Source organism: Salvelinus fontinalis, chromosome 41 (assembly GCF_029448725.1).
Source record: "Salvelinus fontinalis isolate EN_2023a chromosome 41, ASM2944872v1, whole genome shotgun sequence".
NCBI lineage: Eukaryota > Metazoa > Chordata > Actinopteri > Salmoniformes > Salmonidae > Salvelinus > Salvelinus fontinalis.
The window spans coordinates 16,193,304-16,209,364 of NC_074705.1; the positions used below are offsets into that span (position 1 = coordinate 16,193,304).

The 16,061-nt window shown below is 43.3% G+C and overlaps 2 protein-coding genes across 2 annotated transcripts; one reads left to right on the top strand and one right to left on the bottom strand.

The window, feature by feature from the left end:
* The first annotated feature begins 2,290 nt into the window (after window positions 1-2,290).
* On the top strand, window positions 2,291-12,302 carry LOC129840203 (eIF5-mimic protein 2-A). The gene is made up of 12 exons (XM_055907868.1): window positions 2,291-2,417; window positions 3,132-3,205; window positions 3,316-3,492; window positions 3,732-3,826; window positions 3,973-4,038; window positions 4,195-4,330; window positions 4,630-4,739; window positions 8,645-8,815; window positions 10,082-10,228; window positions 10,851-10,989; window positions 11,288-11,410; window positions 11,543-12,302. Exons 2-12 carry the CDS (start codon window positions 3,142-3,144, stop codon window positions 11,572-11,574), a joined length of 1,260 nt encoding a protein of 419 aa, XP_055763843.1. The 5' UTR covers window positions 2,291-2,417; window positions 3,132-3,141; the 3' UTR covers window positions 11,575-12,302.
* A 1,951-nt stretch (window positions 12,303-14,253) lies between these two features.
* Window positions 14,254-15,179, bottom strand: LOC129840204 (basic helix-loop-helix transcription factor scleraxis-like). The gene is made up of 2 exons (XM_055907869.1): window positions 14,615-15,179; window positions 14,254-14,393 (listed from the first exon to the last, which is right to left on the bottom strand). The coding sequence occupies exons 1-2, from the start codon at window positions 15,113-15,115 to the stop codon at window positions 14,361-14,363; spliced, it is 534 nt and encodes a 177-aa protein (XP_055763844.1). The 5' UTR covers window positions 15,116-15,179; the 3' UTR covers window positions 14,254-14,360.
* Window positions 15,180-16,061: the final 882 nt, after the last annotated feature.

Sequence of the window (16,061 nt, forward strand, 5' to 3'; positions counted from 1 at the left end):
GACAATCATGTGCTTTACATAAAAGTCAACAATTTGAGGTGGGAGGACTGGAGGAATATGCATCAATATATTGAATACTGCATAATAAAATATTTCAGAAGATTATAAATTTTAAAAAGCAGCCTTTTGTTTAATATTTTCTTACAGTGTTGAAGTGATATGATTTGCTCATACTAACCATAGAAATAATAGAAAGTATCACAAACACAATAAACATTTACCAGACAACTTCATAGCGTAAATGACAATTATTATTCAATTTCATTTGGAACTAATGTCAATTGAGCTGCTCAGCAAAAGGAAAATATACCGTCCTCTGCAGTTTGAAAATGTGGCCTAATGTTATTCCAAAAGACCAGTACAGCATAAATGGTCAAACCAACATCTAATGGAGAGTAAATAAAGTGTTGATCCAATATGGTTAAGCAGTCCGGATTTTTTTTTTTACACAGGCAGCCCAATTCGGATCTTTTCTCCATCCTTCTGAGAATCCGTAGGCGAGCGAGTAAACACCCACTGCCATCCGTTCTTCTTGATAATCAGGAGGCTTTACTCCACACACAGAGATGCATACAAAGCTCTCCCCCGCCATCCATTTGGCACATCTGACCATAATTCTAGCCTCCTGATTCCTGCTTACAAGAAAAACTAAAGCAGGAAATACCAGTGGCTCGCTCAATACGGAAGTGGTCAGATGATGTGGATGCTACACTACAGGACTGTTTTGCTAGCACAGACTGGAATATGTTCCGGGATTCATCCAAAGTCATTGAGGAGTACACCACCTCAGTCACCGGCTTCATCAATAAGTGTATCGACGACGTCGTTCCCACAGTGACTGTACGTACATATCCCAACCAGAAGCCATGGATTACAGGCAACATCCGCATAGAGCTAAAGGCTAGAGGAGCGGGAGACTAATCCAGACTCTTATAAGAAATCGCGCTATGCCCTAATAAGAAGAATCAAACAAGCAAAGAGTCAATACAGGATTAAGATTGAATCCTACAACACCGGCTCTGATGCTCATCAGATGTGGCAGGGCTTGAAAACTATTATGGACTACAAACGAAACCCAGACGCGAGCTGCCCAGTGGCGCTAGCCTACCAGATGAGCTAAATGCCTTTTATGCTCGCTTCGAGGCAAGCAACACCGCAGGGTCAGACGGATTACCAGGACGTGTACTCAAAGCATGCATGGACCAACTGTCAAGTGTCTTCACAGACATTTTCAACCTCTCCCTGACCGAGTCTGTAATACCTAAATGTTCCAAGCAGACCACCATAGTCCCTGTGCCCAAAGAAGCGAAGGTAACCTGCCTAAATGATTACTGCCCCGTGGCACTCACGTCAATAGCCATGAAGTGCTTTGAAACAGCATCCTCCCGGACACCCTAGACCCACTCCAATTCGCATACCGCCCCAGCAGATCCACAGATGACACAATCTCAATCGTACTCCACACTGCCCTTTCTCACCTGGACAAAACCAACACCTATTAGAGAATGCTGTTCATTGACTACAGCTCAGCGTTCAACACCATAGTGCCCACGAAGCTCATCACTAAGCTAAGGACTCTGGGACTAAACACCTCCCTCTGCAACTGGATCCTGGACTTCCTGACGGGCCGTCCCCAGGTTGTAAGAGTAGGCAACAACACGGCTGTCACGCTGATCCTTAACACTGGGGCCTCTCAGGGGTGTGTACTTAGTCCCCAAGCCATAAGACTGTCGAACAATTAATAAAATCGCCACCGGACAATTTACATTGACCCCCCTCCCTGCTACTTGCTGTTTATTATCTATGCATAGTCACTTCACCCCCAACTACATGTACAAATTACCACAACTAACCCCGCACACTATCTCGGTACACTGCCCCCTGTATATAGCCTCGTTATTCTTATTGTGCTTTTATTATTCCTTTTAATTTTAGAATACTTGGTGAATATTTTCTTGACTCTTCTTGAACTGCACTGTTGGTTAAGGGCTTGTAAGTAAGAATTTCACGGTAAAGTCTACACTTGTATTCGGCGCATGTGACAAATAAAGTTTGATTTGATATGACATCGAAAATCAATTCACTGCAACTTGGTGGGGTGACATCAGTGATGTTTACTCAAAAGCAGCAATTTGAAACTCTGAACTATCATTTGTGGCAGTTGAAATACCTTTGGAATTGACCAATGTCACATTGCTTGAGCATGACAATCATTTACACACATTATCAAGAAAGTTATATCATGACAAAGAAACATTACAAATACACGATAGAGACATATTTAAACACGCATGCGTACTTGCGAAAACCGGTCACTGGTTGGTTCCGGAAAGGGTATTTTTGTTAGGTCGATAGAACTGAAATCGGGTGTTTGAATTTGTTCTTACTCTAACCGTTTTTTATCTGCATAAATTTCGGTAGGTGACCTGCATACTTTGCACATTCGGTAGACAATTTAATCTACACGTGTCTGTTTAAACTAACATTGGCTAGCTAGAGTTCTTTTTCAGGCATTGTTCGCTAGCAAGCACAACTTGGCTAACGTTACTTAGCGAACTAAATGGCTAACAACTATCATGTCGGAAGAACTGACTTTGTTAGATATGGCACGTTGAAACGCATGTATAAGTAACTACCCACGGTAGAGACACCTAGTTGCCATATCGACGTCCTTTGGTCCAAGTTTTGTTGGCATTACAGGAAATTGTAGCTTGTTAGCTAACGTTAGCTCCTATGGGAGTTTCGCTGGTGCCACACGAACAAGCAAGGCCTGGCTGAACAGGCGCATGGGGGAAGGTCCCGGTGCTCACACTAAAGCCTACCATCTTGGATGGTAACTAAGCAGGCTAGCTAACGTCACCTAACTACATTTTGATTGTAACCTAGCTTTGTCATGATGAATATAAAACAATGTCAACTTTACCAGTTATCCAAATTACCAGGTGTGGCTTGCCAAAAGATATCCAGAACAAGGCATAGCATAGTTCTGACTGGCTCTTATGGGCCTAACGTTACATAAATCCTGTTGGGCAGAGCACGTTTCCAACTAGCTATACAAAACTAGTTAACATTATCAGGCTATCTTGACAGTGCTCAATCACAGACGTTAATATGAAACTTCTCTCATCCAGAGTGTCTTTTATGAATAATCAAAAGCAGCAAAAGCCAACGCTAACCGGCCAGCGTTTCAAAACGAGGAAAAGAGGTAAGTTGGGCATCTTCATTGTCGACCAAATTGACCACTACTTTTTGGGGGTTTCACTTAGCTATGTCAAGATGCTACCAGCGGTGAAATTCTGGCATGTTTTTCAACAGATGAAAAGGAGAGATTTGACCCTACTCAGTTTCAAGAAAGTATCGTACAAGGCTTAAATCAAACTGGCTCTGATTTGGAAGCTGTTGCAAAATTCCTTGATGCCTCTGGCGCCAAGCTTGACTACCGCAGGTATGCAGAGACGCTCTTTGACATCCTGGTGGCTGGCGGAATGCTTGGTGAGTACAGATCTTTAAGCAGTGTTGAAAGTCAGTAGCTTTCAGGGATCCCTTGCCCCCTTCCAAAGTCCCACCCATCTGACCTTCTACGATGTGTTTTTTGAGAAGGAAAGAGGATTCGTGGAAAGTTTTAGAGGAAGTGTAGTGTTGGAAGTCAGTTTCCATACCATTTGGAAAGCCACTAAAGTCCAGATCAGCACACTGACACTTTCTCTTTCTCCCCCTTCACCTGTTGGCAGCCCCAGGAGGTAGTATATCTGATGACCTGACCCGCACAGAGTTCTGCCTCTTCACGGCACAAGAGGACCTTGAGACAATGCAAGCATATGCTCAGGTAAGAGGATGTGGAAATAATTTATTAGGGCAAAGTATCTATATCCCACTCTAGATATACATCTGTCAAGAAGCTCTATCCAGCTAATCAATGATGTATAATGAATTTACCACAATTTCACATCTTCCTTTGTTTTGGACTTGTAGGTTTTTAACAAGCTGATCCGGCGTTACAAGTACCTGGAGAAAGGGTTTGAGGAGGAGATCAAGAAGGTGAGACAGTTGGTTTGAACTCCTGCTTGGCAGTTGGCACTGATGGAAGTTGCACGCAATGGAACCTGCATGAGCTGTTTGAATGGGATATTTTATTTTCACAACAAAGACCTAAAACATTTACCCAGCAGGCTCATTATTCTATCTACTCCACAGTTGCTGCTCTTTTTAAAAGGGTTCACCGAATCAGAACGCAACAAGCTGGCCATGCTCACTGGCATTCTGTTGGCCAATGGAAACATATCAGCCGCCGTCATTGGAAGTCTCTTCAACGAGAACGTGGTCAAAGAGGGTGAGTGTCTGCCAACCCACCACTATCTTTACCTGGACCTGTCCAATAAGAGCTGCTTGTTTTCATTTTCACAAATGTTTGGTTACGGTGGGCCCTAATGAACATGACCCTCTTCACTGGATACCCACCTTTTTGTTAAATGGTCTCTGAAATGGACACAGAATTCAGTCAAACAACTTATTTTTTGTGAATCCAATGTCTCTGAAATGAATGTTTTTAGTTCATACAAAATAGTGATTTGAGTGCTGTTCATTGCAGGGTACCTGCTGCTTTGACTGTTGCTTTATGACTGTTTGCAGGAGTATCTGCGGCCTTTGCTGTGAAACTGTTCAAGTCCTGGATCTATGAAAGGGACATCAACGCTGTTGCTGTCGCTCTCCGCAAAGTCGGCATGGACAACAGGCTGATGGTAAAAGCTACAAATCCTTACTTTTTTTTTTGTCCCTCCAAGTATACCAATACATAGAGTATGTGGTGCTTTCCTCAACACAGATTAAAGGGGTGGTTCTCCAAAATTACATGCGTTTCCTTGCAACATTTAATGGCGCCGGAGAGGATGGCTACTATTTTATTGGCTCTTAACCAACCGTGCTATTTTATTTTTGCGTTTAACTTATTTTGTACATAATGTTACAGCTACCGAAATGTGACCGAAATGAGCTTCTGGACATCAGAACAGTGATTACTCATCTTGAACTGTACAAAGACTTTTTCTTTAATGAGTTGTACAAGAGGGATTTACTCCAGACACACGAACAGGCCCTCATACCTGTCGTTCACAGCAGCAGAAAGAGACAAAGATTTTGCGGGAGATTGGGGGTGCCTTGTGAGGATTAGGCGATGAGTGGCTAATCTGCCTTTGCCATCCGTACTGTTAGCCAACGTACAATCGCTGGAAAATAAATGGGACGAACTAAAAGCATTTATATCCTACCAACGGGACATTAACTGTAATCTTATGTTTCACTGAGACATCGTGGCTGAATGACGACATGAATAACATACAGCTGGCGGGTTATACACTCTATTGGCAGGATAGAACAGCAGTCTCTGGTAAGACAAGGGGTAGCGGTCTATGTATATTGGTAGGAAGGAAGTCTCAATGTTTTGCTCGCCTGATGTCGAGTATTTCATGATACGCTGTAGACCACACAATCTACCTAGAGTTTTCATGTGTATTTTTCATAGCTGTCTACATACCACCACAGACCGACGCTGCACTAAGACAGCACTCAATAAGCTGTATACCACCATAAGCAAACAGGAAAACGCTCATCCAGAGGTGGCGCTCCTAGTGGCCGTGAACTTTAATGCATGGGAAACTTAAATCAGTTGTACCTCATTTTTATCAGCATATTAAATGTGCAACCAGAGAGGGGGGAGGAGCTCTAGACCGCCGTTATTCCACACAGAGACATGTACAAAGCTCTCCCTCGCCTTCCATTTAGCAAATCTGACATTCTTTCCTGATTCCTGCTTACAAGCTAAAATTATAGCAGGAAGCACCAGTGACTCGGTCAATAAAAAAGTGGTCAGATGACGCAGATGCTAAGCTACAGGACTGTTTTGCTAGCACAGACTGGAATGTGTTCCGGGATTCTTTCGATGGCATTGAGGAGTACACCACATCAGTCACTGGCTTCATCAATAAGTGCATCAATGACGTCATCCCCACAGTGGCTGTACGTACATACCCCAACCAGAAGCCATGGATTACAGGCAACATCCGCACCTGGTTAAAGGGTAGAGCTACCACTTTCAAGGAGTGGGACTCTAACCCGGAAGCTTATAAGAAATCCCGCTATGCCCTCTGAACCATCAAACAGGCGAAGCATCAATATAGGACTAAGATCAAATCGTACTACACCGGCTCTGACGCTCGTTGGATGGGGGCAGGGCTTGCAAACTATTAGACTACAAAGGGAAGCACAGCTGAGAGGCTCGTGTCACTGGGCAGCTATCAGATGAGCTAAATAACTTCTATGCTCGCTTCGAGGCAAGTAACACTGAAACACGCATGAGAGCATCAGCTGTTGCGGACTGTGTGATCACGCTCTCTGCAGCTGTTGTGACTTTTAAACAGGTCAACATTCACAAGGCCGCAGGGCCAGACGGATTACCAGGACGTGCACTCTGAGCATGCACTGACCTACTGGCAAGTATCTTCACTGAAATTTTCAACCTCTCCCTGTCTGTAGTCTGTAGTACCAACATGTTTCAAGCAGACCACCATTGCCCCTGTGCCCAAGAACACCAAGTTAACTTTCCTAAATGACTAGAGACCCGTAGCACTCACATCTGTAGCCATGAAGTGCTTTGAAAGGCTGGTCATGGCTCACATCAACACCATTATCCCAGAAACCCTAGACCCACTCAAATTTGCATACTGCCCCAACAGATCCACAGATGATGCAATCTCTATTGCACTCCACACTGCCCTTTCACACCTGGACAACAGGAACACCTATGTGAGAAAGCAAATAATTGACTACAGCTCAGCGTTCAACACCATAGTGCCCTCAAAGCTCATCACTAAGCTAAGGACCCTGGGACTAAACACCTCCCTCAGCAACTGGATCCTAGACTTCCTGACGGGTTGCCCCAGGTGGTAAGGGTAGGTAACAACACATCCTCCACAATAATCCTCAACACGGGGACCCCTCAGGGGTGCGTACTCAGTCCCCTCCTGTACTCCCTGTTCACTCATGATTGCACAACTCCAACACCATAAAGTTTGCCATTGACACAACAGTGGTAGGCCTGAAAAACAACGAGACAGCCTATAGGCAGGTCAGAGACCTGCCCGTGTGGTGCAAGGACAACCTCTCCCTCAGCGTGATCAAGACTAAGGAGATGATTGTGGACGACAGGAAAAGGAGGACTGCGCACACCCCCATTCTCATTGACAGGGCTATAGTAGAGCAGGTTGAGAGCTTCAAGTTCCTTGGTGTCCATATCACCAACAAACGAACATGGTCCAAACACACCAAGACAGTCGTGAAGAGGGCACGACAAAACCTATTCCCCCTCAGGAGACTGAAAAGATTTGGCATGGGTCTTCATATCCTCAAAAGGTTCTACAGCTGCACCATCGAGGGCATCCTGACGCTTGCTGGTATGGCAACTGTCCGGCCTCCGACTGCAAGGCACTACAGAGGCAAGTGCGTACGACCCAGGCTTTTAAACAGCTTCTACCCCCAAGCCATAAAACTCTTGAACATCTATTTAAATGACTACCCAGACTATTTGCATTGTGTGTGTGTCTCCCCCCCCCCCCCCCTTACGCTGCTGCTACTCTCTAATCTATGCATAGTCACTTTAACTCTACCTACATGGACATATTACCTCGACTAACAGGTGCCCCCACACATTGACTCTGTACCTGTACCCCCCTGTATATAGCCTCGATATTGTTATTTTACTGCTGCTCTTTAGTTATTTCTTACTTTTTAAAAGGTTATTTTCTGAACTGTATATTGTTGGTTTAAGGGCTTGTAAAGTAAACATTTCACCTGTTGTATTCGGCGCATGTGACAAATAAGTCTTGATTTGTTTACCCTGTAAGCCCTGTCATACTAATTCTACGGAAGGCCGAGTGTCTGCGGGTTTTCGCTCGTCCCTTGTACTTGTTTGACTCAAGGTCACTAATTAGTAACACTCTCCCCACCTGCTTGTCTAGGTCTTAATTGAAAGGGAAAAACCAGCAGGCACTAGGCCCTCCATGGAAATAGTTTGATACACCTGCTGTAAGCGGTCTATGGACAAGGCATGACAGCAATCCATGCTTTAGGTTAGTATCCCTGGCACTGTTTCCGTATGTTAACATTTTAGCATTTGTGGCACAATTTCAACATGCTAACGTTTCAGCATTTATGAACAAATCCCATTAAAGTCATGGGACCGATATTAACATTTCACACCACTTTCACATCCTCTGAGTGACTTTGTTGAGCTTCAAAATCAATTTTAGATACTTTTGGATGATTTGGGCATGTGTGGAAAATGCTAATTGGTCCCATGACTTTAATGGGATTTGTTCATATATGCTGAAACGTTAGCATGTTGAAATTGTGCGAGGGATACTAAACCAAAGCATGGATTTCTGTCGTACCTTATCCATAGGAGTAAGGAAGCAAGTATAATTTTGTAATTTGGGTGAACTATCCCTTCAAGACTAGTCGTAGTCTAAAAAGCATGTTCAATGGAGGAGATTGTCTGTTGAACCAGCCCTAAGAGTTTTTATATAGGCCTATAGATTTAAAACAAAATAAATATTGAATGGGAACTAATTACTTGTATCAATATCTGTCACAGGAACTCTTTCCTGCCAACAAGCGGAGCTGTGAACATTTTTCGAAGTACTTCACTGACGCGGGACTGAAGGAGCTGTCAGACTTTGCCAGGAACCAGGAGGCCATCGGGTCCCGTAAGGAGCTGCAGAAAGAGCTCCAGGAGATGATGGCCCGCGGAGACAACTTCAAAGATGTGAGGCCCGGCTTCACTATTATTCTTATACGGTGGGCTCAAAGTATTGGGACAGTGACCCCAATTTTTTGGGGGGGGTCTCAACTGCATACAGAACTTGGTATTTGAAATGATACAATGACCGGTTAAAGTGCAGACTCAGCATTCATTTGAGGGGATTTTCATCGATCGGGTGAACTATTTAGAAATTGCACCACTTTTTGTACGTAGTCCCCACTTTTTTTTTGGAGGAGGAGGAGGACTAAAAGTATTGGGACAAATTAATTTGTTTTAAAGTAGTCAACAATTTAGTATTTGGTCCCATATTCCTAGCATGCAACGATTGTAGCGTAATACTCAAGAAGCCTAGAGGCTGTAATCGCTACCAAAGGTGCTTCAACAAAGTACTGAGTAAAGGATTTAAAGTTTTTGCTTTGTCATTGTGGGATGTTGTGTGTAGATTGAGGGGGGAAAAACATTTTAAATCCATTTTAGAGTAAGGCTGTAATGTAACAAAGTGGAAGAGTCAAGGGGTCCGAATGCGCTGTACAGTTCATATAAGGAAATCAGTCAATTGAAATGCATTTGAGGCTTTTCTATGGATTTCACATGACCAGGTGCATGGCCCTGGGAGGGCATCAGCCCACCCACTTGGGATCCAGACCCAGCCTATCAGAATGAGTTTGCTTCCACAAAAGGACTTTATTATTGACACAAACACTCGTCAGTTTCATCAGTGTTCCGGGTGGCTGGTTTCTACCATTCCCGCAGGCGAAGAACCTGGTGGAGGTTCTGGGCTTGTGTGGTTGCACATGGTCTGCAGTTCTGAGGCTAGAAGTACTGAAAAATTCTCTAAAATGGCTTATTGTAGAGAAATGAATGCTCAATTCTCTGGCAACAGCTCTGATGGACATTCCTCTAGTCAGCAGAGGCATCTGTGACATTGTGTTGTGACAACTGCACATTTTAGTGGCCTTTTGTCCTCAGCACAAGGTGCACCTGTGTAATAAGCATGCTGTTTAATCAACTTCTTAATATGCCACACCTGTTGGGTAGATGGATTGTTTGCAAAGGAGAAATGCTCACTTGCAGGGAAGTAAACAAATTAAAATACACTTTTTGTGCATACGGTATAGAGATTTTTATTTTATTTTTTCCCACTCATGAAACATTGGACCAACACTTTACATGTTGCATTTATATTTTTGTTCAGTGTGTTATATATATATGCATACATACACTTGATAGCTGGGCATTGTTCATTGACATGTTCCCTGCTTTGTTTAGATAATTGCCTACGTCAGGGAGGAGATGAAGAAGACCAGCATCTCTGAACAACTGATGATCGGCATCGTGTGGTCCAGTGTCATGAGCTGTGTGGAATGGAACAAGAAGGAAGAGCTGGTCTGTGAGCAATCTATCAAACACTTGAAGGTAAATGCTTTTTGTAATTGTAATCTTCTGTGTTCTTGAACAGGTCTTTTGCCTAAGATTTCACAATGAGACAAACCTAGATAAAGGTTAAATTAGTTGCTAAGTTAACTGCAGATTAGTGTTTTGTGGAACTGTATAGTATTGGAAGAGGGTGGGGTGGTACTAATATGGGCCAGATTGGAGTGTGATTTAGGTTTTAGTTCAGTCAACCACCTTGTGCCCCCCGCCCCTCGTATAGCGGTTAAGAGTGTTGGGTAAGTAACCAAAATGTTGCCGGTTCAAATCCACAAGCCGACTAGGTGAAAATACTGTCAATGTGCCTTTAAGCAAGGCACTTAACCCTAATTGCTCTGGATAAGAGCATCGGTTTAATGACTAAAATGTAAATGTAGGTGCTTATATTGCTGCTGTGCTTGCCCCTGACATCTTGTCATTGAAACTAAGAATCTGTTCTTAATTGACTTGCCTATTTAGTAAATCAAAGATTGGATACATGGAAACTAATTGGTCTTCTCTCCACCACAGCATTAGTCCTCTCCTGAAGTTGTTAACCTCCAAAGGAGGCCATCTAGTCTCTAACCCTCCTGTACCCTAACCATGTGTCTTTCTCTCTTCTCCACAGCAATACAGTCCTCTCCTGAAGGCATTCACCTCCCAGGGAGCCTCTGAGATTATCCTGCTGGTGAAGATCCAGGAGTACTGCTATGACAACATCCACTTCATGAAGGCCTTCCAGAAGATTGTGGTGCTCCTCTACAAAGGTGTGGGCCCTGGTTGAAAGTAGTGCACACTAAAGGGAATTAGGGTGCCATTTTGGACAGACTGTGTAGGGGGTGTCTCATGTGACATGACATTTTGGTACGTTCATTTGGTACCAAACGGAATAAAATGGACTGAAACGGGTACAGACTTCCCAGACTTCTCTAATAAGAAACATTACATTTTTTTTCCATTGAGGCTTTATGGTGTGCCCTAATGAACCCTGGTCCCCTGGCTTTCATGACCTTTGACCTAACATTCTTCTGTTCCTTGTCCCCCCCCCCCCCTCTCCCAACACAGCGGATGTTTTGAGTGAAGAGGCCATTCTTAAGTGGTACACAGAGGCACACGTTGCTAAAGGAAAGAGTGTTTTCCTCGACCAGATGAAGAAATTTGTTGAGTGGCTGAAGCATGCAGAGGAAGGTAAAAAAACAACAAAAAAAACGTTTTCATAGTAAATAGTCACCGTTTTGAAAAACACCAAAGTTCTCTTAATATTCATGTTGATGTAAATTGTAATGTTCTGATTTGAGTCGACTTTTTTCTGTCTTCCAGAGTCTGAGTCCGAGGAGGAGGAAGAGAACTGAGAACTCGACCCTCTGGATGTGCATTTTAAACAGCACAGTAGGAGCAGTAGAATGTTACTGAAGTGCTAGTCTCTCCCAGTCCTGTTTTTCTATTTTACCTTCTGGTTTCTTTCACCCCTCTCCAACTTCAACATTTACATTTAATTCAAGAGCTGTGATGTCAACAGTGCACTCCTTATTAGATTTTATTTGAAACTTACCCTTAATAGTTCACATATATTGTGAATTAAAACCTCAATCATAAAATGAACAAATTAAGTGTTGATTTGTTTGGAAAGATGCAGAAATGAACTCCCTTTTGTTATTAGTATTTCATTCTACTTGAAGATTAAGATTTTATGTTGCTGCATCCAGTCTAAAGTCTGATAAACCATGATATCCCGGATACTGCTATATCTGTTAATATTGCAGTAGTGCGCCTTCTTGCCGTGTGACTTAAAGGCACCCTAAAATGACAAGTCATTGCCTTCTCGCCAAAGGATTTACCGGTAGCTCTATCCTCATGTTAGCTCCTTTCCTTACCTTGGCCTTTTGGACAAACCTGTAATGAACAGTTGAATTGGTGATCAGATGAACGTTGTGCGGTGACTCATCTTGGGTAGATCCACCCTTTGACCTAACTGACAACCTCTCTGGAAGATGAATTGCCAGCTAAGTAATTAATTTTGGTTACTACTTTAATCTGATTAAACCAATTGACTTTTTTAAAGAAATAAAGATGACATTCATATTGTTTTGATTATTTATGGTATACATTGTATGTTTGTGTAGCAATGCAATCAATTACTATACTTTAACTTGGCTGCCTGCTGTACTAATACATCTCCACCTGAGGTCCCAAATTCACACACAGCTTAATGTTATTACTGGGTATCCACAGTAAATGGTCTTGAGTGATTTAAAAATATATATATATATATTTTAAGGCTGTGTTAATGCAGGCAGCACAATTCTGATCGTTTGGACAATTATTGACAAGAGCTGATCTGATTGGTCAAGTTAGTGAAAAAATCAGAATTGGACTACCTGTGTAAACTTGGCCTAATGGTTTTTTTACATGCACATTCAAGTCATCAGTCCATTATTTTTTTTGAAAGTAGTTTAATGATTGTTTACAAGTCAACTAATATATATTTTTAACTCATTGTACAAAAATACATTTTTTTTTTTCTTAAACAGCTTCTCATTATGTGCAGAGGACAATTGTCTTCCATAAGTTAGGAGAAATTCAAGTATGTTTACAACAATGATACACATTACAATAGACTTGGCGGTAGGCCTATAATTCTATTAGGTTAATACATTCAGAGGTCTTCATTGAGGTAAAAGTGTATTGCAATCAGTGTGCAACAAGTTATGTGTGTTGGATAATTCATAAAAATTGTATTTTTATCTTGCATGATTTTGAAATAATTTGATATATACCCAGTCGATGCATAAAATACAAATATTGTGTTAAGCTTAAAGGTGTTGAAGGTCTAGTGCAGTCAATTCTGTCCCGGTCTTTTAACTTCTATTGTGCTGATGAAACTTAACACTGTAAAAGTATGAAAACATTGATCAGTGTTATTTCCTGATAGTTGCTGGTTGAAAATACAATCTACACAGGACCTTCTGATCAGCAGGTTTGCATGGGCGGGAGTTTTGACATCACCGTGCGGTTAATTGGTTAATACACCATGACCTATAAGAGTTCCAAACTTCTCTGCCAGTAACGGCTAGTTTTCAGTTTACCCTTCCAACTCAGACCACTCCCAGACAGTCCTAGCAAAATTCTTGCTGGAGAAAGTTGTGCTAAAAAGCAATTTTTTTCCAATTTTAATGGAAATCTATTACAGTAAGGTACTTTTAAGTATAAATTATTTAATGGTGATATAAAAACAGCTGCATTGGGCCTTCAAAGGTGCAACCAATACTGCACAGACACACATGCAGAACTATTGTGTGTTTGTGAATTGTGAAAAGGCTTGTGCAATACATGCAAGTAAACATTTCTCAACATACGGTATAACATTGAGCTCCCAAAAGCAGTGTTTACATATATGTTATGTTTTGTTCTGTTCCACACCATGCTACATTTGACATGGAATATGATTTGATGTTGTGGTAAAGTTTGTAAACACCAAGTGTGGTTGCTTCTGCTGTACTAGTGGGCCGGGCCTATATAACACTAATTCATCATATTTGGATTCAAGCACATTTTATATTTGTTTTGCCTCCCCCATTTAGATTTCAAGACTCCCACGAAAGCAGTGGCTTATACTCATTTACTAATAAGTGCACTATCCTGGTTAAAATGAAATACAATTTTACAGCTACCAAAGTATATTTGGGGCTATTGAGTTTGAAATCATAATAATCAAGCAAGGCACCCTCTACTCAGTTGGCAAAAGATGAGTCAGTCAGGAGACAAGCCAACCAGTCCACTACTCTACTGACAGCAACCGCTGCATGGCCTATGTTTGGGTTACAACCATGTGACTGGCTGCATGGGGGAGGCGAGACTGTGTTTTTAGGAGCGCGACACTAGGGCTTACTATTTCTGATACCGAAATAGCCCACTGTCAGGTGGAACCTTACACATTGTGCTCGAGTTACAATTTGACCAAAACACAGTGGATAAGACGCACATGTGAGAACGGAAAGTGCATTTCAGTGGGGGGGGGGGGGGGGGGGGGGTTGTCCTAAGATTCAGCAAAAATATGTACAAAGTGATATCTTTTTTTCCACTCGTAGGTACATGTAAACATCCGTGTGACTTGGTATACATCCTTGTTGAACCCATGTCAGATGGCTGTGTGCTTTTCTCCATCTCTGAGCTGTGAGGGTAGAGAAATTGTAGTCGTTTACATTGAAATAAAACCGTTGAAATACTATTGATTGTGATGCTGTTATGGAATTGCTCCAATGTTAAATAAAGTCCCGTTATCTAAATGTAGCCAAATCCCATCCATTGTTTTCTTGTGGAGATTACGTGCAACCTTCCATGATAGCCCACAGTCTGTCAACCAATAAATACTGATTTATTTTGAGGACTCACCGTTTTCCTCTGGTTACTGAGACAGAAAGTGCATATGGGCCTGAGCGGGGGGCTGCTGCTACTGATGTTGGTGCTGCTCTGCAGTATGCTGTGGTACCTGAGACAGGGCTGCCCGTCCAAACACTCGTCCCCCAGTAGCAGCACGTTGGCAAGGTGGGAGATGTAGCTGGACGCCAGGCGCAGCGTCTCGATCTTGGACAGTTTCCTGTCTGCCGGTTCTGTGGGGATGAGGGTGCGCAGCGCGGTGAACGCCGTGTTCACGCTGTGGGTCCTGTCCCGTTCCCGCGCGTTGGCTGCCTGTCTCTGTTTGCTAACGCCCGGCAGACGGCTGCTGTACCCCCCCTCCCTCTGCCTGGCTCCCTCCCGGCACTCTCCCTGGGGGCTACAGCCACCGCTCGTCGACTTGTTGTCGGAGCTCTCCTCGCTTCCACTCTCCAGCTCGTCCAGGTCGGAAGGGAAACCGTCCGGCGTGGCACCCTGTTCGCTCCCTGTGGACTTCATGGTGGACCTGGCTGGGTGTCTAAGGCGGGGGACTGAGCTGGGATCTGGGACTGGCTCTGCAACTGTGTCTGTTTCATGGTGCAGCCGACTGCTGCCAACCACTTTATAAAAGCAGAGTGAAAATAGCACCTGGGACCAGCTGCCGCCGTGTGATCCGGTGACTGGGGGTGGGGGATCCTGCGTTAACTGGGCTCACGCCATTCCCTTGGCAGAGCAGCATGCCATTTCTTGAATAACGGATCCGTTCTGGGCCCGGTCACCATGCATGCGGCCTCTGGAAAAGGAAAGACAGGTGGAGGCTAGAGAGTAGAGGCCACCTGTCGTGGTTCTTGGGTGCTAGAGGTTTATATATATAACCCCCCCCCCACACGGAGAGCCAGCACACTCCCACTTTGCTCCTAACCCCTGCCCCTTGACCCCTAACCCTTCCATGTTTGCAGATCTGTAAAGTGGAAGCAATATGGTGGAAGCTTGACCATTACACTGCTTACAATTTGACTTGTTTACGTGTTGCAGTGCGTTTTGTTGCCAACCTTACTTTGCTACCTGACAACTTTACGTTTTTGACTTTGTAATTACCGTGTATATTTTTTTTTTTTCCCTCACTTAACTTTTTTTCATTCAACTTTGTCACTCCGGACGCTTTATCTCGGCATGGTTCGTCAGGACCTCCAACAGCCAAAGCTAAGTAGTAACATTAACATGATGCCTTCTAAATTGCAGTCGCTGTACTCATAATATACTGGAGAACGATCGCCTTACGTCGAGGATAGCTGTGCTGCAAGCCCAGCTTCAGACGCAATCGTTAGGCAAGAGTAAGTTCAGTGTAGGAAAGGATGAAACAGCGTCTGTGCCACCAGTAAGTACAGATAGTAACGTTAGTATAAATCCCCTCGCATGGTCCCCGCAGCCGGATAACTTTCTCATGGCTTCTGGAGGGAAATGC